At 38.7% G+C, this 24,204-nt stretch overlaps 1 protein-coding gene across 1 annotated transcript in view; it reads right to left on the bottom strand.

Moving 5' to 3' along the window:
* Window positions 1-1,837: 1,837 nt before the first annotated feature.
* Window positions 1,838-24,204, bottom strand: part of FNDC1 (fibronectin type III domain containing 1) — a 142,189-nt gene continuing 119,822 nt past the window's right edge. Inside the window, exons 15-20 of the mRNA XM_072141208.1 lie at window positions 24,060-24,168; window positions 11,412-11,491; window positions 10,404-10,433; window positions 9,326-9,487; window positions 7,687-7,809; window positions 1,838-6,836 (exon numbers count right to left, since the gene is read on the bottom strand). Of these exons, the coding sequence (XP_071997309.1) occupies window positions 6,721-6,836; window positions 7,687-7,809; window positions 9,326-9,487; window positions 10,404-10,433; window positions 11,412-11,491; window positions 24,060-24,168 (620 nt within the window). The 3' untranslated portion in view covers window positions 1,838-6,720. The remainder of the gene's footprint in view (window positions 6,837-7,686; window positions 7,810-9,325; window positions 9,488-10,403; window positions 10,434-11,411; window positions 11,492-24,059; window positions 24,169-24,204) is intronic.

Genomic DNA, 24,204 nt, shown 5'->3' with positions numbered 1-24,204 from the left:
TTTTAGTAGTAAAGGGAGGCGGCTAGGGGTATTTTAGTAGTAAAGGGAGGCGGCTAGGGGTATTTTAGTAGTAAAGGGAGGCGGCTAGGGGTATTTTAGTAGTAAAGGGAGGCGGCTAGGGGTATTTTAGTAGTAAAGGGAGGCGGCTAGGGTTATTTTAGTAGTAAAGGGAGGGCGCTAGGGGTATTTTAGTAGTAAAGGGAGGGCGCTAGGGGTATATTAGTAGTAAAGGGAGGGCGCTAGGGGTATTTTAGTAGTAAAGGGAGGGCGCTAGGGGTATTTTAGTAGTAAAGGGAGGGCGCTAGGGGTATTTTAGTAGTAAAGGGAGGGCGCTTGGGGTATTTTAGTAGTAAAGGGAGGGCGCTAGGGGTATTTTAGTAGTAAAGGGAGGGCGCTAGGGGTATTTTAGTAGTAAAGGGAGGGCGCTAGGGGTATTTTAGTATTAAAGGGAGGGCGCTAGGGTTATTTTAGTAGTAAAGGGAGGCGGCTAGGGGTATTTTAGTAGTAAAGGGAGGCCGCTAGGGTTATTTTAGTAGTAAAGGGAGGCCGCTAGGGTTATTTTAGTAGTAAAGGGAGGGCGCTAGGGGTATATTAGTAGTAAAGGGAGGGCGCTAGGGGTATTTTAGTAGTAAAGGGAGGGCGCTAGGGGTATTTTAGTAGTAAAGGGAGGGCGCTAGGGGTATTTTAGTAGTAAAGGGAGGGCGCTTGGGGTATTTTAGTAGTAAAGGGAGGGCGCTAGGGGTATTTTAGTAGTAAAGGGAGGGCGCTAGGGGTATTTTAGTAGTAAAGGGAGGGCGCTAGGGGTATTTTAGTATTAAAGGGAGGGCGCTAGGGTTATTTTAGTAGTAAAGGGAGGCGGCTAGGGGTATTTTAGTAGTAAAGGGAGGCCGCTAGGGTTATTTTAGTAGTAAAGGGAGGCCGCTAGGGTTATTTTAGTAGTAAAGGGAGGCCGCTAGGGTTATTTTAGTAGTAAAGGGAGGCCGCTAGGGTTATTTTAGTAGTAAAGGGAGGCTGCTAGGGGTATTTTAATAGTAAAGGGAGGCCGCTGCTGGACATGTTATTAATAAGGGGAGGCCGCTGCTGGACATGTTATTAATAAGGGGAGGCCGCTGCTGGACATGTTATTACAAAATTAGTTTTTTTCTAAAGGTGACACAGCACCCGAGCTATGCTCGTTTTTTTGGCGAATTTTGACACACCAAGCTCAAAAGGTTGCCCATCACTGCAGTAGGTGATTACAACATAGGTGGATTGGGGCGGTAGCCCTGGGCCCAAGCCTTCTAGAGTCCCATTAAACCACCCACCAAATTTAATATTGAGAAGGACCTTCATCCATGCTATTCTTGTACATCTGTTTCTGCTTTCAATACACAAGAGCCATTTTAGGGCCTCCAAAGATTCTGAAACTGCAGATTGAAAGCAGTCATAAGGAACACATCCTCCATTTCCCAAGAAGCCTGATTCTAGTACATATGTAGGAATTAAATTCCAGGCTATAATATTCATACATCCCAGGACCCATGGCAGGCTTACTGCCCCTGGTGTTATCAGCTATGCAAAACCCTCCATAACTAGTTTTCTCACTGTCTGAATGTGATGCAAATTGTCTGGTGTTGCTTTTTTTTTTTAATAAAAATAACTTTATTTATAAAATAAGTTAAAATGAAACAGATATCAATGTTGGAAAATAAAATTATGTATAAAAAGTGCCATATAGACAAAAATATGTGATTTTTCATTCTTCTTTATAGATCACCATAATAAAAACAACGAAGCACCATGAAGCAGCATTTTTATAACATTTATACATTTATTTTCAAAATTGTATTAAGAACAAACATCATTGTGCATTTAAGTGAACTGGGTTGACCAATCCCTGAAAACAGACAGGCTGCTTTATAACTACATATTATAGCACCATCATGTAAGGTGTAACTGTAATGAATTCTGAAGCACCAACATAAACAGTTTGCAATGTACAAAAGATAAAACATCACAAAACATTAGTTTTTGAATGAAGATAACTTGTTTTATTGCACAAAAGCTTTCCTTCCTATTTCTATTGCATGAAATACTTATAGAAGTAAAACTAAAAAAAATTGTTTAGTCCCCAATGCCTTGTGCTATACAGTATATTTACATGACAGGCCAATGATGCCTTATTTCCCTGTAGAAATGTAGGGTTTAGGTATAGTAACCATTCAAAACATATAACATGTTTGTCCTAAGGTCAGAGGAGGACGTAACGTTGATCAAGCGTAAACATATTTCAGTAGAAAATTAACTTGTGTTTCGATGGACTGTTATATTTTCTTATTTCTAAGTTACATACTTCCATTGCTTAAAAAAATGTATTACTTAGGACTTAAGAGTTCAAACCTTTGAATAGTGCTGAATCGGCTATCGATTGTCAGAAGTAAATAATACTTTATAAGCAACTGTCTCTTTTGAGGTTCCAAAGCACCTTCAGGCTCAAAACAAATGTTATCTCAAATGTTGGAAAACTAGCTGAAAAAATATTTAAAACATTTAATACTGGGTATAGCAAATGTACGATTGATAAAGTGTTCTGTTAACCTACTGCACCTAGTGTAATAGTGTAAAATGATTAATTTGCACTATTGTCTTGTTTCCCTATTGCAAATACAGCCAAAATAAACACCGGAAAAGTGCTCAGGGACAAAATCTCCAAATACAGGCAATATGTGGGAAAAACGGAGACAAAGAACGCTGTCCTAGACATAGGCATTTATGTATGTGTGATAGATTTAACTCTCACCTTAAAGTGCCCAATTTGCACCTGTAATGTAAATCTTGCAGATTGCAACCCGCGTCCTCTTCCTAGTGGTAGTTCACTCCAGGAGTGGAAAAAAAACTATCCATGTACGCTCAAAAAACCCAGTGTTTAACGGGAAGGGTAAATGTCACTGGCGCTCATGTATCCAATCCTATGGAATTACTCCTCAAGAATGTAGTCTCTTAAAAGCAAACTATTGAATGTTGGCTACGCATTTCTGCTCAGAAACTGAGCCTTCACCAGGCATAAACAGGGCAATACTAAAAAGAAAAAAAAAATCTAATATATATATAACTCATATGAACCGGAAGTGAACCATGGTCACAGGTGTTTAGTGACCCGATCCGCTGTGTCTCCATAACAGATACTCCATACAGGGATCTACATACTAGGTAACAGGGTATTCAACAGAGGCAGAAATAAGACAGGACTAAATCTACACAAGTGGATTGACATAACTTGCAGCCACTCTACCTGGGCTATACTTGAATTTGGTAAGAGTCTTTATAAAAAATATAATATAAAAAATTACCTTGTTTATGCCTGAAAAAGGTTCAGTTCCTGAGCTGAAACGCGTTTCAAACATTCAATAAATTTATTTTAAGAGACTACATTCTTGAGGAGTAATTTGATATGTGGGCACCGGTGACAATTACCCTTAACATTAATCACTGTGTTTTTTGAGAAAAACAGACAGAGTAAGCATGTCACCATTGAAAGAATACTATAACTGACTTTGTACTCTAACAATTTAATATTCATGTATTTGTTTGAATTTTCCTAAAAACCCTTAAATTCACATCAGGTCCACAGATAGTACTCAGTAGTGCATTTTACAGAATGTACTGTAGAGTATTTCATTCTAAGTCAAGCTCACACTGGCCTACAAGTGAACTGTGCCCGATTAAGTTCTTAACAGGGACTTGCACTTTATACAGAAATGCAAAAAAACCTCCTAGATGTGATTTATAGCCAACCATCTTGGGCTGGACCTTTTTACACTGATGTTTAACCTCAAACATCAGTGGGCATGTATTCCTGGTTCACAATTAAGAGATAAGAGGATGTACGTTCTAGACAAGAGCCACACAAGATCCAGCAGGTTACTGACAAGAATCTGGGGACAATTGCAGTCTAAAGTAAGGGCTAAGAAACAAACTACTACTATAAGAAGTTTGTGTCACTTATTTTATAGAAAATGATAATTTATTGCTAATGGAAATCAAGTGATATTTGTATTGAGCTGTATATTGGTGAGCCCCAACAATGTATTTACTGGTGGGCCCTAGGTTTGCCAATTCTATGTTGATATAGTTTTATTGGTAGATTGCGGATATATGTAAAATGTAAGACCCCTAGGATATTTGCTACTTTCCTTCTATTACAAAAATCTTAAATTATTTCAAATCCAGTTTGAAATCTGAGAACATATTTTTTTATAATTATATGTATGTATTTGCTCATATATTAATACAAATGAACATCTGCAATAAAATACACTTTGAGGTTTATAAATTACATAACTCTTCAGAATGCTGATTTGTCAGCAGACATAAGTGCATCTACATAGAGTTGAAGCAGGCATCTATTTGTCTCCATACACTTTGGAATATTATTAATTTCTTACTGACCCAAACATTATAATAATTTTGTAGTAAATGAGTAAAGAAAGTTATTCACCTTGGATAACCCCCTTTCTTAAGGCAGCACAAGGACAATTTAAGGATTAGAAGGCTTTGTCAAAATAGAACCCTAGTTATTGTAATCATTATTTTTTTATTGAAGAAGCCATAGCATCAAGATAATCCCTATCCATACGCCCTACGAAATATGTTTTGAAATATGGACATCACCATAATAACCACCTTTTACTGAAGCCAGACTGGAGAGATTCTAATCATCCATTTACATATATGAGAAAGAATACCCTCTTTGAGTTCTATGGTTTTATCTTTCAGGGGAAATAATGAAACATCGCATCTGAAAATGTCTAACAATCAAGTACATGAAACGTCATATGAACACTTTAATGAACACATGTAACACTTTGTCATTATTTATTAAACAAAAACTAGGCTGCAATGCAGAAGCAGTGTTTGAAATTTAAGTTCACCCTTAATGCTTCCAAATAATCTAAATGCCCTTGATGCATTGCTCATCAGCATGTGTGGCCACCTCTATAAAAGCAGAAGTTTTGGAAGTTAGCTGGTCTGATGCTTTTAGGCATTTGTTAACACAGTTCCAAGTAGGAAAGACATTAGCCACAATCTTACACAATCAATTGTTGCTGCCTGTCAATCTTGGAAGAATTATAATGTAATTCCCACCAATTAGAAGTGTATCGATGTACAGTAAGAAAGATTTTTCACAAATGGAAAACATTCAAGATGGTTGAAAGACTTCCCAGTGGGCACCCCAGGAAAATAATCTCAAGAGCTATATCTCATACAATACAGGTCTCAGTTAGTAAATTCAATATTTATGTTCATGATACAAAGAAAAAGAAAGAGAAATTCCCTTCCCTTTGTAAAAAGAACATGGAAACTTGGCTTATATTTGCAGAGTTGCATCTGAAAAAAACATAAGTCTTCTGGAGCAATGCCCTTTAGAAAAAAAGTATTTAAGGGGGAAATGGTTGAAAACATCAGTGGAGGGGGTAATGATTTGGGCTTGTTTTGCAGTCACAAAACATTTGAGTTGACTCTTCTGTATAACAAAGTATTCCGGAGTGAAAAGTGAGGCCATCTGTCAAACAGCTAAAGGTTGGCCAAAACAAGGGAACAATAATCCCAAGCAGAAGAGCAAATCTACAACAGAATGGCTGAGAAAAAAAAATAAACAAATTGTTACAATGCCGTAGTCAAGCTCCAGACCTCTATCCAGCCAAATAATGTGGCAGATCTTAAGAAAGTTGTGCATAAGCAAATCTGTTGTATATTCATCATCGAAAATTGTATTTACCTAATTTAAACACCCTCTATGAACCAGTTGTTACTTTTAATGCCCTGATCCATGAAACCTAATTATTCACTTTCTTTCTGATAAGACTTTATTATTTATTTCCCACCCCTTAAAATGACAGCGGAAACATTTACCTTGCTGTGTATTCCCTGACACAATCAACTGCTTCCATATTGAAAAGGTTGTCTATAGTGGGAAACGTCTTTAAGCACATATTTTTTAATTTCATGCAATTTTTTGGATGCTTGTGTACAAATGTTTTCTCAACCCTATACTATATCGTGGTAAGAACAGTCCAGCTAGCCCATAAACCAGTACACAGAATGCAAATCAGAATTCACAGTTAACACTGATAGAGAATGGACCAGAGATAAGGGAAGTGCTGCATTTTTGACAAGCATTAGGTACCCTCATTATCATCAAAGATTTTAAAAAGCGAGTAGAGAGGAATTACTTATGTTCACAAGTACCAAGTCAGAAGGAATAAGCTCCAGCAAGTGTTTGCTTAAAAGCAGGCTGTCTTATACCACAAGATAACTAGTAACATAAGTGTGATTGCAATGTGTATCTTTGAAGTGCACAGTGTTCTGCCAGTGGTTATGCTGGTGGCCATTTCTATTCAGAACAACCATGGAGGTCTGACTTACAAGTAAGCAAGCACAGCAAGCTTAGATCATTCTTGCAAGTTATTAGAATATTGTTTTCAGGGGTAGTCGGTGTGGGCCTCAATAGTTCATGATAGCAGAGTCTAACTTGGCTTCTAAGACCATTTAGAAGCAGCACCACTTTGTATATCACACAGTGTTCTGTTGTTTTCTTGAAGCTTGTAGGTTTATTGTGCTTTTTGTCCTATAATGGATTCCAATGATGTGCCACAAATCCTTTTACATACATGTCCATCAAATGGCACCAAGTGTAGTAGATAATAATTTGTTCATGTTTAGAATACTGTTGACAAGGCATTACCATTTTCCTGGAATTGGCACTCCACATTCATACCAGCCAACATAATTATGAGGGGTTCCATAGCCTATTTGTCCAAACATCACTGGCTCCTGAGTGTCTTGACGATAGTAACCTGTAAATATATATACTTATAAACTGAATCATCTGCATAATATCTCTTCCATATAGTATAGCAGTGCAATACAAGTAATGCTTTATATAACATAAGTCTTAAAAGGAATTACAGTTATAATAAATATGTGTAAACATAGATGTAGTTGAATTTTAATTTCAAATTTATCTGTCTCCGAGAATAGTTGTGTCTTCGGGTCTCCCTAATGCACAACTGCACTTTCTGAATGTCAATAAAGTTTTAGTGGGGCCCTGTTCCATCCCACTCCACCACCTGCCTCAGCGCACCTTCTCATGGAGCTGACATAAAGGTGGAAATACAGGCAGTCCGCTACTTAAGAACACCCAACTTACAGATGACCCCTACTTACAAACGGACCTCTGGATAATGTTAAATTACTATACTTTATCCTTAGGCTACAATAAACAGCTATAATAGTTATATAGGTGTCTGCAATTAAGCTTTATTATTAATCTTGGTTCTTATGAGAATCCAAAATTCTGTCGGGTTACAATGATAAAATATACAGTTCCGTCTTATGTACAAATTCAACTTAAGAACAGATCTACAGAACCTATCTTGAATGTAACCCGGGGGCTGTCTGTAATTGCAAGTGCTATTACTACTATTTCTGATTATTTCAGGGCTGCTACGGCATAGACACTGTGATAAATAACCCACAATGTTTTATAGTGAAATTCTCCTAATACTAAATAAAATAAATAGATTGGTCCCATTAATTGTGCCACATGTGAAAATACATTCATTTATGAGGTGATTACAAAAACCATGACATAAAGGAATCCAACATTACGCAAGACTTATCAGGGCCACGTTACTGAGAACATACCTTTAATTGTAGGCATTGCCTGGAAATCAGAGATTGGGTCTGTTCTTCCTTCCATGTAAGAATCTACAAATTGACAATGATCTTCTCCTCTTCCCCAGCTATCACCTATGCTATGAAATGTATCTAAAATAAAATAAAGAATTAAAATAGTTCATGCATATTCCCTGTAGATTACATGTAAGGGTCCTAAATATGAGTTCAATAATTTACAATAGTACTGATACATTATCTTGTCATATGACAAATAGCTGTAGTATACAATACACTTTAAGCAATTCCAGGAGGACGCATCAATGTGAGCTGTGGCCAGAAGGTTTGTCAGCAGTGTGTCCAGAGGCTGCAAGGGCTACTAGGAGACAGGCCAGTACACCAGGAGATGTGGAGTGGACCACAGGAAGGCAACAACCCAGCAGCAGGACCACTATCTCCACCAGACCTTAATCCGATTGATGACATCTGGGACATCATGTCTCACCCAATCCCTCAATGTCACATTGCACCACAGACTGTCCAGGAGTTGGCGGATGCTTTGGTCCAGGTCTGGGAGGAAATCCCTCAGGAGACCATTCACAACCTCATAAGGAGCATGCCAAGGCATTGTAGGGAGGCCATACAGGCACATGGAGGCCACACACAATACGGAGCCTCATTTTGACTTGTTTTAATGACATAACATCAAAGTTAGATGATCCTGTGTATTTTTCTACTTTAATTTTGTGGGTGTCTTCAAAGCCAGGCCTCCATTGGTTAATAAATTTGATTTCTATTGATGATTTTTTTAGTGATTTTCTTGTCAGCACATTCAACTTTGTACAGAACAAATTGTCCAATGAGAATATTTAATTCATTCATTCATTCAGATTTAGGGTGTGTTATTTGAGTGTTCCCTTCATATTTTAGACCAGTGTATATGCATTTAATAGTCCAAGGTTAGGAGTATTCAAGTTGTTAATGAAACTAAGTTAAATGCAGGACTTTGCAGCATGGGTGAATGTGGGCAGAGTTGTGTGTTCATGAGAGATTTGGGTGTGACTAATAGGGGATTTTTAATTGATGTCAGATTTTTTTCCTTTTTTTATGTCAAAAACAGAGATGCGTATTATAGTTGGGTGCGTCTTTTAGTCCAAAAAAAGATAAATCTAAGTATTGTTCAGTATAGAAGACCTAGTTGTCTCCATCTTATACTTTTTAACCATTTAACCAAGTGTATAAGAATGTATATGATATGATCATTTTGGCATAGGTTTTGCATATTTCTATTAAAGAGGATTATCACTGGCATGAAAAAACAAAAATGCCTTGGAGTCCAACCATCACATTACAAATACCAATAACTCTCAAAAGCCCCCTCTGAATTTAAATGGGTCTGTCATTTTTGTGCAAAATTGGAACTGTATGTTGAGCTTATTATTCTGTCAAATATGATGTAATCTGCCCCAAAAGCCCCAAATCATGGCATTGAAAGAGTACATCAGAATCCATAGCTTTAGCCAGTGTTGTGATCATCCAGAAACTCATGGTAAATTGTTATTCTATTAGCATTTTTGGAGGCAGATGTGGAAGTTTTACTGTCAACCACTTACAAAGGTATTTTTAATTATTCTTGTTAGCATTTTTCTCATGAAATTAAAACTCTTACCTCTTAGATTTTCACTCAGGTAAATTTTATACCTCAATGAATTACAAAGGGTAACTCCTACAAATTTTCGATACCATGTTCGTTTAACATACTGTTTTCCATGACAACCAGAATAACTTGTATCATATTTAAATGCATAAGGGATCCAAATAGGTTCACCACCTTAAAAGAGAATATGTGAACGTTATAGAGAGCAACTCTATTGAAGACAATTGTTACATATGGAAAATAGTATACCGTACTGAGAAATTCTTAATACCATTGTAAAATAGTAGTGTGATCATGACAATAATGTCATGAAAATCCACCATCCACCATCAAAATCAAGCATTATAAAAAAAGAAACACTTACTCATAGATTCAGGCATCATGAATGTGGCAATTTACTTATATTTGTTATCTTTGGCCTCCTTCCTTCTGAAATCACCTTTTAAAATTATGCTAAGAGGCAGAAAGGCTCTGGGGGCATTACCAGAGCCCCTCCTTAACAGCCTATTCTCATTGTTCTCACCCTCCCCCATTCTCTCTTCCTGCTGTATTCTCACATTGGGAGGGGGAAGTGCTCCTCAGTGTAACAGCCTGCGGAACTAGGGCACAGAGGAGTTTTGATGACATCCCGCAGCACCTTTCTTACACATTAGCATAATTTAAATGTTGATTTTAGAAGTATGGAGGCCATAGATAACAAATATAAGAAGATTAACACAGTCATGAGCCCTGGATTTTAATTGTTTCGAAATATAGTTTCATAATATGTGTATTAGATCGTCGAACAACAATTTGGGTTGCACAATTTGGTAAATGTAATGTAATATATATGTTTATATCTCATAAGTGACAGTAGTAGCCTTAAGAACAGGGAACAGGGGTTTCAGCAAATATTAAAACAGAGTGACATGTAAGCTATTTTTTTTACAAATCTTACAAATGGTTAAGAAAATCAGACATATGATGACATATTTTATCTTTCACAAATGGATAGCCAAACAGTTTTATGAATAGTCTTTCCAGATATTCAGATATGTTAATTATTGTATTTTATAACAGCAAAGTATGCAATGGATTTTAAAAAATTTACCTGGTGGTCGTACAATAAGCAGTGGATTGTCTGTGGGGTTAAAAGAAATGCAAAATATCAGTAAACTCTCAGGATAAATCAATAAAACGTATTTAAGGCTTCTGCACATGGCCGTGCACTCATCTGGGCTGTAAAACAGGCATATCACACAGCCAGGTGGAGGAGGGTGAGCACTCTTCACCCCTCCCCTTTCCTTAAAAAGCTGAGCAGCTCCCCGACCAGGTCACAGTGTGGTGAGACACCGTGTGCCATAGACCACTATGGAGGCTGTGATCTGACCACAAACTATACAGCCAGGTCACAGCTCACATTATGGTCATGTGCATTTGACCTTAGACAGAAAAAGCTGTTAGTGTAAAGGAGTTGGTTAATTGATAAATTTTTCACCTATGTACTGGGTAGGGAAAAATCTAGGATAGCTTGGGTTCCCCATTACAGAGTAGATTAATTGTAACAATAGCTAATTTTCCTGCTGCTTTTTTTTTACTGCTTTTAGAAGTGTGTAATTCAAATTCCCTTCCTGTACTAACACTAAAAGCCCATAGGTAAGAAGCTGAAGTTTTTATCATCTCCTCATAGTTGCTGACTGAGCTGAATTAGATAAGGACAGGAGCATATTACACTATCTGCTGTTTACTGCCTTGATAGTCTTTCAGAAACTCAGAAATATTATATATATATTATATCTACATATTATACATTTATACATATTATACATATTATATATAAATTCAATGAAGAGGCAGCACTCCTACATATGTAAATAGAGGGTAAATCTTTAATCCATATTTGTGATCTTTCGAAAAGTCGCGAATATGGAATAAAGATTCACCCTCTATTCACGTAAGTCAGAGTGCTGCCTCTTCATTGGATTTATATATGTTACCCACGCCAGGGGATCTACGGCTTTGCACTCACTGGGGGCTGTGCTGCTCTGGACTTTTTGACTTTCTCATCTCTATATAAATATAATAAATATATATATTTCATTTTTTTTTTTTTACATACCTGATTCTGTTACGAATGTCACAGAGGGACTTATGGGTCCCAAGCCATATGGATTTTTCGCCTGGACTTTGAAGTAATATCTTGAATGAAAGAAAAGCATTTCATTCATTTTAGTGAGTGTCATCATGGAAAAAAAGATTTAGACAATATATTTTACTTAACATTTTTTCATGCATAACTTTTTTTTTGTATCCAGAAAGTTACATCCACATCTTGGCCCCAACAACTGTAGATACGCCTTTTAAGGCCACATTGTTGGCCTGCACAGAAATTTTTGTCTGGCATTATTGTTTTGTCTGCCATTAGGACATTGTTTGATAATGGAACATGGCTTGTACATAAGTGCAGGGTGGTCTTTTAGCATGGCTCATTGATCGACATCATGGTGAGTGAGGTTAGAAGACTGATGGATGTGGTTGCTGCAACAGATCTTCCCATAAGCTTACATAATACATCAGAGCATCCCCCTAACAATCAAACTACCAAAGAACACACAGGTACCAACCACTTACATTTTGCTTGATAAAGATTGGACTTATCTGATGCACAAAGCAAAATGGAGTGTTCTATGGCTTATTCTAGAATAGAAACCTTACACAGTGCATATTGTGACAATTTTTTAACAATCCAGTAAAATACATTTAAAAATTAATACTGATCTCCAATCCATAACATTCATCTATAAGAGATAAGTGGAGGTCCAACTCCTTACTCTAATATGTGGAGTAAGAGAAAAAGACAAAATCAGATCCCCCAAATTCTTTGCGATCTTTGCACAGATAAAAAGAAAGTCAGTATTATATTAATCCATAGTAGAAAATGAGGGAACTCTAGCAAAGTAGACTCCAGGTATAGAAAAGAACATAGTTAAAAACAACTGTTTATTCCATCATAGTTAATGATAACTATGACATTATGATACTATAATGATAAAGTGGATGTTTTTAACTATGAAGGAATAAACAGTTGTTTACTACATTATTTTCTATACCTGGAGTCTACTTTGCTGGAGTTTCCTTCTTTTCTAATATGAATACTGTATTCTAATGCCAGATTGATTCTAATGCCAGAGAACATTGATGGCACAATAGCTCCATTCAGGTGCTATGTCCTTGGTAGAAGAGCCCAAACAACTGGCAAAATATCTGAAAAGACATTTTAAGGCTTTGTACAGACAGCCAAGAGTTGGGCAAAATTATTCTAATATTGAATAATTGTAAATTCGTCTGAACAGCTAGTTTAAAAATAGTGTTTGATTTTCTTTACATGAATTTAATTCAAATTGTCACAACCTTTCAGCAAATCTTGCAAAATCAATGGCACAAATGCATATAAGAAACTGTTTAATTGAAATATTGTAATATATCAATATATTTCATGCTCCTTCCTTCACCCGCTAAACTGACTTTTAGCAGGTCTATGAAGCAGTGAAAGGGAAGGTGTGGACAGCAGCTGAATGAGAACATCTAGCCTTTATAACTCTATAACTGAGCCTGCAGAGGGGAAAGCTGCAATAAATATTCAGAAGCTATATAATAGCCAAAAATAGTTTTACTCCACATACAGTATATGCTCACTGTATTATAAATGTGTGCAATGTTTGTTGAACAGTAAGTTATTTATTAAATCATTAAAACTGAATTTTCATAGATCTTTGCATACTTGGCTACATTGATGACATTTACCTATACCCACATGACTGCTGCAGCCAATCACAGGCCTCCATAGTTATGTGCTATACACCTCCGAAGCCAGTGATGATGTATGAAGTTACCAACGGTAGATATCATGAGTGCATGTAGTGGCAGTCCTAGAAAGCCAGCAGAATTAGCAGGTAAGAGATAATGCTTAAAGGGGTATTCAGGGAATATGAACGTCTGATACAAAAACCCACGATGCTAAAAATAAATGAATATAACAAAACTCAATGGGGCTTATTTAATAAGGGTCCAGCGGACGCATTTTCGTTGGGCTTCCTGACTTTTTGGGGATCGCGCCCTGGATTGTGTCGCACACGATCAGATTGTGTCGCAATCGGCTTTAAGGCGACACAAATTGGGGGGCTTGCCGTCGGACGATCCGACAGATTAGGACTAAGCGCAGGATTTAACATTTAAATTTGTGTCTCATCCAATAAACTTACAAGCACCAAGAAGAAGAAGAAGGTGAACTCCGGCGGCCCTGATCAGGGAAGCGACACATGCAGGATATCGGGCGCACAATCTTCATGAATTGCGGCAGAGTACATCCTCGTCAGACTGTCCGGTTCGGGTATTGAACAGGGACCGGGTAAGCAAATGTGCCCCAATGTCATTACTCACAAAATGGAGCTTAAATAGTTTGATTTTATGATTCACTTAGTTTTATGGCTCCTCTAAAGTATGCAGAGTTATCACCAAAATTAAAGGGCTAGTAGCATTTTAATTCTTCATTATAGTGTATGTCAGCAGCATTTTTCTGCTAAGGGGAGCAAAATTTTAAATAACAACTAATTAAATATAAACTTATATTTTAAGGACCCAATTGTATATGAATTATGCTGATTCCTGGAATACCCCTTTAAGCTATTTTATACAGTTAGCTTTCATTTGCCTAGCTTTTTTTGTTAGAAAACCAATTTAATACAAATATTCCCAAATTATCTAATGTTATAAAACAATATAACTGTAAATCGAATATAACTTAAAAAAAGCTAATATTGCAAAGAAACCTGACATCACATTTTCACAAATACAACTAGTGACAGGTTCCCTTGGAGTCCTATTAACTGACACCCTTCTTTTAGCTTCAAATTGTTTCCCTCACATACCCATAAAATCGGTTTTATGTTAAGGTTATGTATTATGTCTCCTTACTATTCCGAACTTCATGTCATGTGAACTGGGTGATCATTTACCCTTTCACATATACAAAATGTTACCTATGTATGTATCTGATCACATGAAATCACAGCATGCCTCCATGGTGTGATTTCATGTGATCAGATACATACATTGGGCACATCCCTGGTCACATGACTTCAATATAACTCAAGGCACTGTGTAAAAAACCCCAGAGCTCTATATGTCTGTAGTTGAATATTCTAAGACAGTCTCTATGTACTAGTTCCATACAGCAGCAAGTCCTGGAAGTGAGATCTGTCAATCAGGAACAAAAAGGCAGGGCAGTGCCTGAGATTTGAAGAAACACAGAGCTATCAGTCAAAATAAGAGGGCCAGGTTCACTGACAGCCTGAGAGAAAATATGTTTTATGGATAAAACAGTCAAGTGGTACAGTTGAGGTACAGTGTCGCACTGGCAGCTAATTTTAGTTCATATGGGAAGTACTTGTAGCCCTTTAAGAGCAGGAATTGTTGCTTTTGGGGATACATTTCTGGTGACAGGTCTTCTTTAAATGATACTGAGTTTACAAAATGGAGTTTTGAATTAAAATGGGGAAATTAATCTGTGTAATGGAAAATTTGACTTCATCATTATCAAATCTACCAATGTTTAAAGGCATTCTACTATCAAAATAAAGTAAGATAAACCATCCAGACGCAGTTATAGTTGTTATCCATGGTCTACTTTAATCTAAAATCAACTTATACAATTATGCTAATGAGTCTGAAATGCTCCTATAGGGTTGCCCTCGGTGTTGCAGCTTCACGACCTGTTACAATGCGCAGAAGCACTCCCACCTCTAACTGTGTGCTGAAACTTCCTATGCTGCAGTAAGGTTACATTGGGCTGAGAGCAAGGGAGAGGGTACAGTGCAACAACCTACAAAAGCGCAGCACAGAGGTCCTCAGTTAACACACCCAGGAGCCCTTCAGGCTAATTAGCATATTTATAAAATTAATTTTAGAAGGAATGAGGACTTGGATAACAAATATAAGATTACCACAGTCACGGTGCCTGGATCTATGAGTAAGTGTCTCTGGTTTATCATGCTTGATTTTGCTTTTCCTTTAACCGCATCAGGCATTGCAAGTGAAAATACATTTATTTTGGTTGTCTTCAATATAAGTTGAAACAGATGAGTTTTCTGCAGATGTTGGAAATCAGGAAAAACGTGCTTTATACAACAAAGATTTAGACAATTATCCTTTCATGTGAGGAATAATATTCCAATATATATGAATTTAACTTTCTTGCTTAAAATCTGTATTTTACAACGCTTACAGATGCAATATATCTTGGTTTTCAGCTTCTGTTTATATGCCATACAGTTTGAGTCAGAGAGCATGTTGTAGAGGAATATGAGATGACCCAGCTTTAACCCTGAGGTGCTAAAAGATCTAGCCTAAACTTGGCCCACAGTGTATTCTCACCATTTAAAAAAACACACAATTTACTAGGTTTCTCATTAGTTAGTATGTTATGTGATATACTAAATCTGTATATGTCTTATTTTTTGCTGAACTAAATTATCTCTAGTTTCTCCATGCCAGAATTATGAGTTATTTCAATGTAGAGAAATAATAACTTATATCATTGCAACCTGAGCCATGTGTTCCTTACACTGCCAGTGAAAGCTGTCTGCATACTTTTCATATTAGCAAAGAATACAACGTGGCAGGGGCCAGCAAGAAGGATATTTTTTCTTTGATAACAGGTTCATCTTAATGTAATGAAAATGTCTTATGAGAAAAGATCCTGTGATTTAAAGTTTTTATGATTAACATATTTTTCAATTTTGGGCTAATATTTTGGTAATGATATTTCATGAAAAACAAAATAACAATGAAAGGTATGACCCGTATGTAGAGAGATAACACAGGATCCCCCATTCAATAGGTGATGGTCACAGCTCACCACCACCATTCTTCTGTAGACTACATGGTTTGTGTTTTTATTAATATCTGAATAAAAACTGTTGAAGTTGAAGCTGACTGTTGAAGTAAATTCAGAAAATGTAAATAACAGATGGCCCTGATTTTTGTGGCCCTGATTTAAATAAAACTTAAATAGGTAGGTCAGAACTGCTAGGTTGTGGGGGAAGAGGGTTGCAGCTATTGCTTTTTGATGGTAGTGGTTAGAGATGGGCGAATCAATTCTAACTATTCTAAATTCGTTTCGAATTTCAGGAAAACTTAGATTTGTCACAAATCTGAAGTTTACGGTGAATTGTGGGAACACATTTGATTTTTTTTCTCCCCTTTATTAGCAAAATGACTGCGAGCACAACGTGTTACATGGGGCAGAGAACTCTGGGAAGCAGAAAGGAACCGTTCCTCACTGTATGGCGGTAGTGTTCCTCACTGTATGACTGTATTCCTCACTCTATAGGGGTAGTGTCCCTCACTGTATGGTGGTAGTGTTCCTCACTGTATGTCGGTAGTGTTCCTCACTGTATGGTGGTAGTGTTCCTCACTGTATGGTGGTAGTGTTCCTCACTGTATGGGGGTAGTGTTCTTCACTGTATGGAGGTAGTGTTACTCACTGTATGGCGGTAGTGTTCCTCACTGTATGGTGGTAGTGTTCCTCACTGTATGGTGGTAGTGTTCCTCACTGTATGGCGGTAGTGTTCCTCACTGTATGGCGGTAGTGTTCCTCACTGTATGGCGGTAGTGTTCCTCACTGTATGGCGGTAGTGTTCCTCACTGTATGGGGGTAGTGTTCCTCACTGTATAGCGGTAGGGTTCCTCACTGTATGACCAGTAGTGTTCCTCACTGTATGGCCGATAGTGTTCCTCACTGTATGAGGGTAGTATTCCTCACTCTATGTGGGTAGTGTCCCTCACTCTATGGGGGTAGTGTTCCTCACTGTATGGCGGTAGTGTTCCTCACTGTATGGGGGTAGTGTTCCTCACTGTATGGGGGTAGTGTTCCTCACTCTATGGGGGTAGTGTTCCTCACTGTATGGCGGTAGTGTTCCTCACTGTATGGGGGTAGTGTTCCTCACTGTATGGCGGTAGTGTTCCTCACTGTATGGGGGTAGTGTTCCTCACTGTATGGCGGTAGTGTTCCTCACTGTATGGCGGTAGTGTTCCTCACTGTATGGCGGTAGTGTTCCTCACTGTATGGCGGTAGTGTTCCTCACTGTATGGGGGTAGTGTTCCTCACTGTATGGCTGTATTCCTCACTTTATGGAGGTAGTGTTCCTCATTGTATGGCGGTAGTGTTCCTCACTTTATGGCTGTATTCTTTACTGTATGGTGGTAGTGTTCCTTACTGTATGGCAGTAGTGTTCCTGGCTATATACTAGTAGGCATGGGCTGCTGGATATATACTGGGGGAAAGGCTGGCTGGCTATAAACTGAGGGAAGGGGTGGTAGCAATATACTAAAGGGCAGGGGGTTTGCTGTCTATATACTAGGGGGCACGGGCTGGCTATATACTGGGGAAAGGGGCTGCTGGCTATATGCTAGGGGGCATTGTGGGAACACATTTGAATTAGAGTTCTTTTTCTCCCCTTTATTAGCAAAATGACTGCGAGCACAACGTGTTACATGGGTATGGGGCAGAGAACTCTGGGAAGCAGAAAGGAACTGTTCCTCACTGTATAGGGGTAGTGTTCCTCACTGTATGACTGTATTCCTCACTCAATAGGGGTAGTGTCCCTTACTGTATGGCGGTAGTGTTTCTCACTGTATGGTGGTAGTGTTTCTCACTGTATGGTGGTAGTGTTCCTCACTGTTTGGCGGTAGTGTTCCTCACTGTATGGTGGTAGTGTTCCTCACTGTATGGTGGTAGTGTTCCTCACTATATGGCCGGTAGTGTTCCTCACTATATGGCCGGTAGTGTTCCTCACTGTATGGCCAATAGTTCTCCTCACTGTATGGAGCGTCCCTCACGGTAGTGTCCCTCACTGTATGGCGGTAGTGTCCCTTACTGTATGGCAGTAGTGTCCCTTACAGTATGGCAGTAGTGTTCCTCACTCTATGGGGGTAGAGTTCCTCACTGTATGGCGGTAGTGTTCCTCACTGTAGGGCTGTATTCCTCACTGTATGGCGGTAGTGTTCCTCACTGTATGGCGGTAGTGTTCCTTACTGTATGGCGGTAGTGTTCCTCACTGTATGGCGGTAGTGTTCCTCACTGTATGCCGGTAGTGTTCCTCACTGTATGGGGGTAGTGCTCCTCACTGTATGGCTGTATTCCTCACTGTATGGTGGTAGTGTCCCTCACTGTATGGGGGTATTGTCCCTCACTGTATGGTGGTAGTGTCCCTCACTGTATGGGGGGTGTGGCAGGGGATGACTGGTTATATACTAGTGGGTATGGGCTGGCTGGCTATATACTAGTGGGTATGGGCTGCTGGATATATACTGGGGGAAGGGGCTGGCTGGCTATAAACTGAGGGAAGGGGCGCTAGCTATATACTAAAGGGCAGGGGGTTTGCTGTCTATATACTAGGGGGCACGGGCTGGCTATATACTGGGGGAAGGGGATGCTGGCTATATGCTAGGGGGCATGGGGTGCTGGCTATATACTAGTGGGCATGGGCTTGCTATATACTGGGGGGAAGGGACTGGCTAGCTATATACTGAGGGGCATTGGCTGACTGGCGATACACTAGGGTGCAACGGGCTGGCTAGCTATATTTTGGGGGAGAAGGGAACTGGCTTGGGGCTGTGACCAATGCATTTCCCACCCTAGACTTATACTCGAGTCAATAGGTTTTCCCAGTTTTTTGTGTTAAAATTAGGTACCTTGGCTTATACTCAGGTCGGCTTATACTCAAGTATTTACAGTATATCACTAAATTATCCTTTTTTTCTTTTTCTTTAATGCATACAATTAATACAATTACATTAAAACAATTTATAAGACACAAAATAAATTATATTTTTTATATTAACGTTACCAGGAAACCTTTACATTACAAAAAACTAAAGCTCTGCTCACAAAACGTGCAAAACATGTGATGTGATAGGAGTGAGCCCCAGGCATTTGCATTGCGTTTCTAAATGCATTCTAAATGCCCCATGTGACCGCACACTAAACATTTTGAATTTAGATAATGCTTTTTTCATATCAAGTACAGTGATACTATTCCAGATACCATATCGCATTCAAAATTCTGGTATCGGTGCAACCCTATACTTAAGTGTATATTTTAAAAACCGTGGTACTAAATCTCCAGCGCTCCCTGCAGCTTCTTTTCTCTCTCGAGTTTCCTGTGTTGCAGGAAACCTGTGTTCCTGACTTGGTGAGTGGCCCTCTAATTATATAATACCGTAGTTTGTGCACAGGCAGAGAGCATGCATCCATCTCTACCCGCACTGCTACACAGGAACCTCGAGTGAGAAGAGGAGCTGAGGGGAGTGCCAGAGGTAAGTACCGAGTTTATTTTTTTTTTATAAAGAGGGACCCAGTGTGGGAAGCTTCTGTAGGGCATTTATACAGTATCTTATATATATATATTATCTTTAGTAGCAGCTCTTGTAAACTTCATATTTCTTTATGAAATTGCAAAATCTTATATTATTATAAAGTATATCCTAAATCCAAATATTTTTGCTTTTTACCATATAAACTGAGCTTTCTGTAATATTACTACACTTTTCATTTTTTTTGCTGAGAGCAGAAAACACTGCGAAATTTTCACAACAAATGAATATTTCATTACAAAATAATTTTTCCTATAAATCATACCACAAAGTAATGTAAGCCTGGGTAAATGTGATGTAGTATGACATTCCTAAGTATCTAATAATCCTACTAAATGAACATACCTTATATACTCGAGTATAAGCCTAGTTTTTCAACACAAAATTTGTGCTCAAAAACCCTAACTCGGCTTATACTCGAGTCAACTAAAAAACATAAAGTCAAAACTCACCTTTCTGACATCACCTGTAGGTCCTCTTCTGTCTGAGACAGTCTGAGACAGAAGAGGACCTATGGGAGACGTCAGAAAGATGAGTACAGTGTTATTTTTTTTCCTACTACAGGGGCTGGGCAGGCTGTATGCTAAAGGGGCTGGGCAGGCTATATGCTACAGGGGTTGGGCAGGCTGTATGCTACAGGGGCTGGCAGTCTATATACAGGGATGCCGTAACCAATGCATTTCCCACCCTCGGCTTATACTTGAGTCAATAGGTTTTCCCAGTTTTTTGTGTTGAAATTAGGGGTTTCGGCTTATACTCGGGTCGGCTTATACACGAGTATATATGGTATATTCCACATATACAGTACAGACCAAAAGTTTGGACGTATCTTCTCATTAAAAGAGTTTTCTGTATTTTCATGACTATAACAATTGTAATAAGAAATTGAAATAAAAATTGTTTTAAAAAATCAACAAAACATTGTATAAAATGTTGCAGCAGCCAAAAATTAGATCAGTTGTCCAACATTATGGTAAAATACAGTACAGACCTAAAAATGGCAGATCTTTAAAAATATAATAACGTTTTTTCACAGCATTTAACCCTGTAACGCAAAATAGTGCACAAAGTCGAAAATGAGACTTCTTTCCCATTTTGAAAAAAAAAAAATTCAATAAAAAGTGATCAAAAGGTCTTACAGTCTTTAAAATGATAGCAATGAAAACAACATCAAATGTCGCAAAAAAGACACCACCCACAGCTCCGTACACTATAGTATAAAAAAGTTACTAGTGCCAGAAGATGGCATAATAAAAATGAAAAATGTATGAAAACATTATAAAGCCTAAATCCCTACCCCCATACAGTGAGGAACACTACCGCCATACAGTGAGGAATACTACCCCCATACAGTGAGGAACACTACCGCCATACAGTGAGGAATACTACCCCCATACAGTGAGGGATAATACCACTATACAGTGAGGAACACTACCGCCTTACAGTGAGGAATACTACCGCCATACATTTAGGAACACTACCGCCATACAGTGAGGAATGCTACCCCCATACAGTGAGGAACACTACCTCCATACACTGAGGAATACTACCCCCATACAGTGAGGGATAATACCACTATACAGTGAGGAACACTACCGCCATACAGTGAGGAATACTACCGCCATACAGTTAGGAACACTACCGCCACACAGTGAGGAACACTACCGCCACACAGTGAGGAACACTACCGCCACACAGTGAGGAACACTACCGCCATACAGTGAGGAATACTACCGCAATACAGTTAGGAACACTACCGGCACACAGTGAGGAACACTACCGGCCATACAGTGAGGAACACTACCGCCATACCATGAGGAACACTACCGCCATACAGTTAGGAACACTACCGCCACACAGTGAGGAACACTACCCCATACAGTGAGGAACACTACCCCCATACAGTGAGGAACACTACCACCAATACAGTGAGGAACACTACCCCCATACAGTGAGGAACACTACCACCAATACAGTGAGGGACACTACCGCCATACATTGAGGAACACTACCTTCATACAGTGAGGGACACTACCCCCATACAGTGAGGGACACTATCGCCATACAATGAGGGACACTACCTCCATACAGTGAGGAACACTACCTCCATACAGTGAAGAATACAGTCATACAGTGAGGAACACTACCCCCATACAGTGAGAAACGCTTCCTCCATACACTGAAGAATACAGTCATACAGTGAGGAACACTACCTTCATACAGTGAGGGACACTACCCCCATACAGTGAGGGACACTATCGCCATACAGTGAGGGACGCTACCTCCATACAGTGAGGAACACTACCCCCATACAGTTAAGAATACAGTCATACAGTGAGGAACACTACCCCCATACAGTGAGGAACACTTCCTCCATACACTGAAGAATACAGTCATACAGTGAGGAACACTACCACCATACAGAGCGGAACACTTCCTCCGTACAATACAATACCACCATGTTCCATTCTTCTTCCCAGAGTTCTCTGCCCTATGTGCCCAATTTTCTAATAAAGGGGGTAAAAAAAAAAAATCCTGAAATTCTAAAATTCTAAACAAATTTAGAATCGTTAGAATCAATTCGCCCATCTCTAATTGCAATTTGATTGCCTTCAAATTATATTTTTTAGCATATCTAGCATGTCATAGAAACCTTTAAAATATTTAGTTTCACGATAAAGGTCAAATTCACAGGTCTAAAGTTGTCTCCCGCACATTTTGAATGCTTTTCGAATATCCTGAAGGGGTCTGTCCTTTATTACTGTGGAACCCAGTTGTTTGGAATCTGGACATTTGTCATTTTTGCCATCTGCGATAGGATTCTCTAGTGTAGAAGAAGGCATTGAATAATTTGGCCTATTCTTCTTCCCCATCCATTATTATACCAAGATTTTTCTTCCGAAGGCCCACAATTTCAGTTTAGTGCATTATATAGATTTGCCCCAGTTCTCTTTTTAAAACAATTGGAAGGTAGACAATTTGGGGGTTAAATAATCTTTGGGTATCATTCTGGGTCTCATTACAATCCAGCATGTAACTAGTCATCAAGTAGTCATCACCCTGCTATTTGTTCCGACTCACCTTCTCCCCTGGACCATTGATGTATGTAGCCACTCCAAAATTTAAAAATATGTTTATTCTGACTTTGGCCATGGTTTTATTTGTGTTACGTTGTCCTTACGAAAAAGGGAAAATTTTCTAAAGGAAATTTGACAATGAAATCCATAAGAGGTGCCAGTTTATGCTCTTTGGTGTGAATGAGCTTTGATAGCGAAGTAGGTCTTAGGTTTGCAATGTATAAAAAGTCTGAACTTGTAGGATTTTAAGGAACTCATGTTACAAACTGTCAGTTGGAGTAAAAAAAGGCATTCTATTACAGCAGCTATGTTATAATATGTAGATAAAAATCTATTGCAGAATAACATGAGGACATTGGGGGTCATTTACTAAGTGCCCGATTCGCGTTTTCCCGACGTGTTACCCGAATATTTCCGATTTGCCCCGATTTTCCCTGAATTGTCCCGGGATTTTGGCGCACGCGATCAGATTGTGGCGCATCGGCGCCGGCATGCACGCGACGGAAATCGGGGGGCGTGGCCGAACGAAAACCCGACGGATTCGGAAAAACAGCTGCATTTAAAAAAAAAAATGTGCTGTGAAAATTGCACTTACCTTCACTCAGCCCGGCTCGGTGTATTCCAGTGCGTTCCGATGCTCTTCAGCGCATCAGCGCCACCTGGTGGACGTCGGAGGAACTACCATAATAAATCCCGGCCGAACCTGAATCCACCGCAGAGAACGTGCCGCTGGATCGCGAATGGGCCAGGAAGTAAATCTGCCCCATTATTTTAATACAGGTGGTCCCATATTTAAGGACACCCGATTTACAGACAACCCCTAGTTGCAGACGGATCACTCTGCTTACTGTGACCTCTGGTGAATCTCTTTACTTATGATCAGCTGTAAGGTGTCTGTAATGAAGCTTTATTGATAATCTTTGGTCCCATAAACGCAAACATTTTGAAAATCCAATTGTCACTGGGGCAAAAAAATAATTTTGTCTAAAGCTACAATTATAAAATATACAGTTCTGACTTTCATACAAATTCAACTGAAGAACAAACCTAAAGAACCTATCTTATACATAACCTGGGGACTGCTTGTAATATTAATAAGGATATATAGCAGAGCTTTGTTTATGGTATTATCTACAAATTCATGAAGATGATATTGCTTTCTAGTATGGATAAAGAATAAGCATTAAGAAATTGCATACTGTAGGTACAACATAACTATTTCAAAACAGGTTTGAAATGGAAAAACAAGTACATACCTTGTATTTGGTTTCAAGTTTTCAATGGGAAAATTGGTGCCTCCTGCTGTACCTGTAGACCACTTATTCTTCAAATAGTCATCATAAGATGCACTGTACACCAAATATCCTGTTCACAAAATGTAAAAACATTTAATGTTATTAC

This window comes from Engystomops pustulosus, chromosome 3 (assembly GCF_040894005.1).
Source record: "Engystomops pustulosus chromosome 3, aEngPut4.maternal, whole genome shotgun sequence".
Taxonomy (NCBI): Eukaryota; Metazoa; Chordata; class Amphibia; order Anura; family Leptodactylidae; genus Engystomops; species Engystomops pustulosus.
This window is presented reverse-complemented; position numbering and strand designations above follow the sequence as displayed.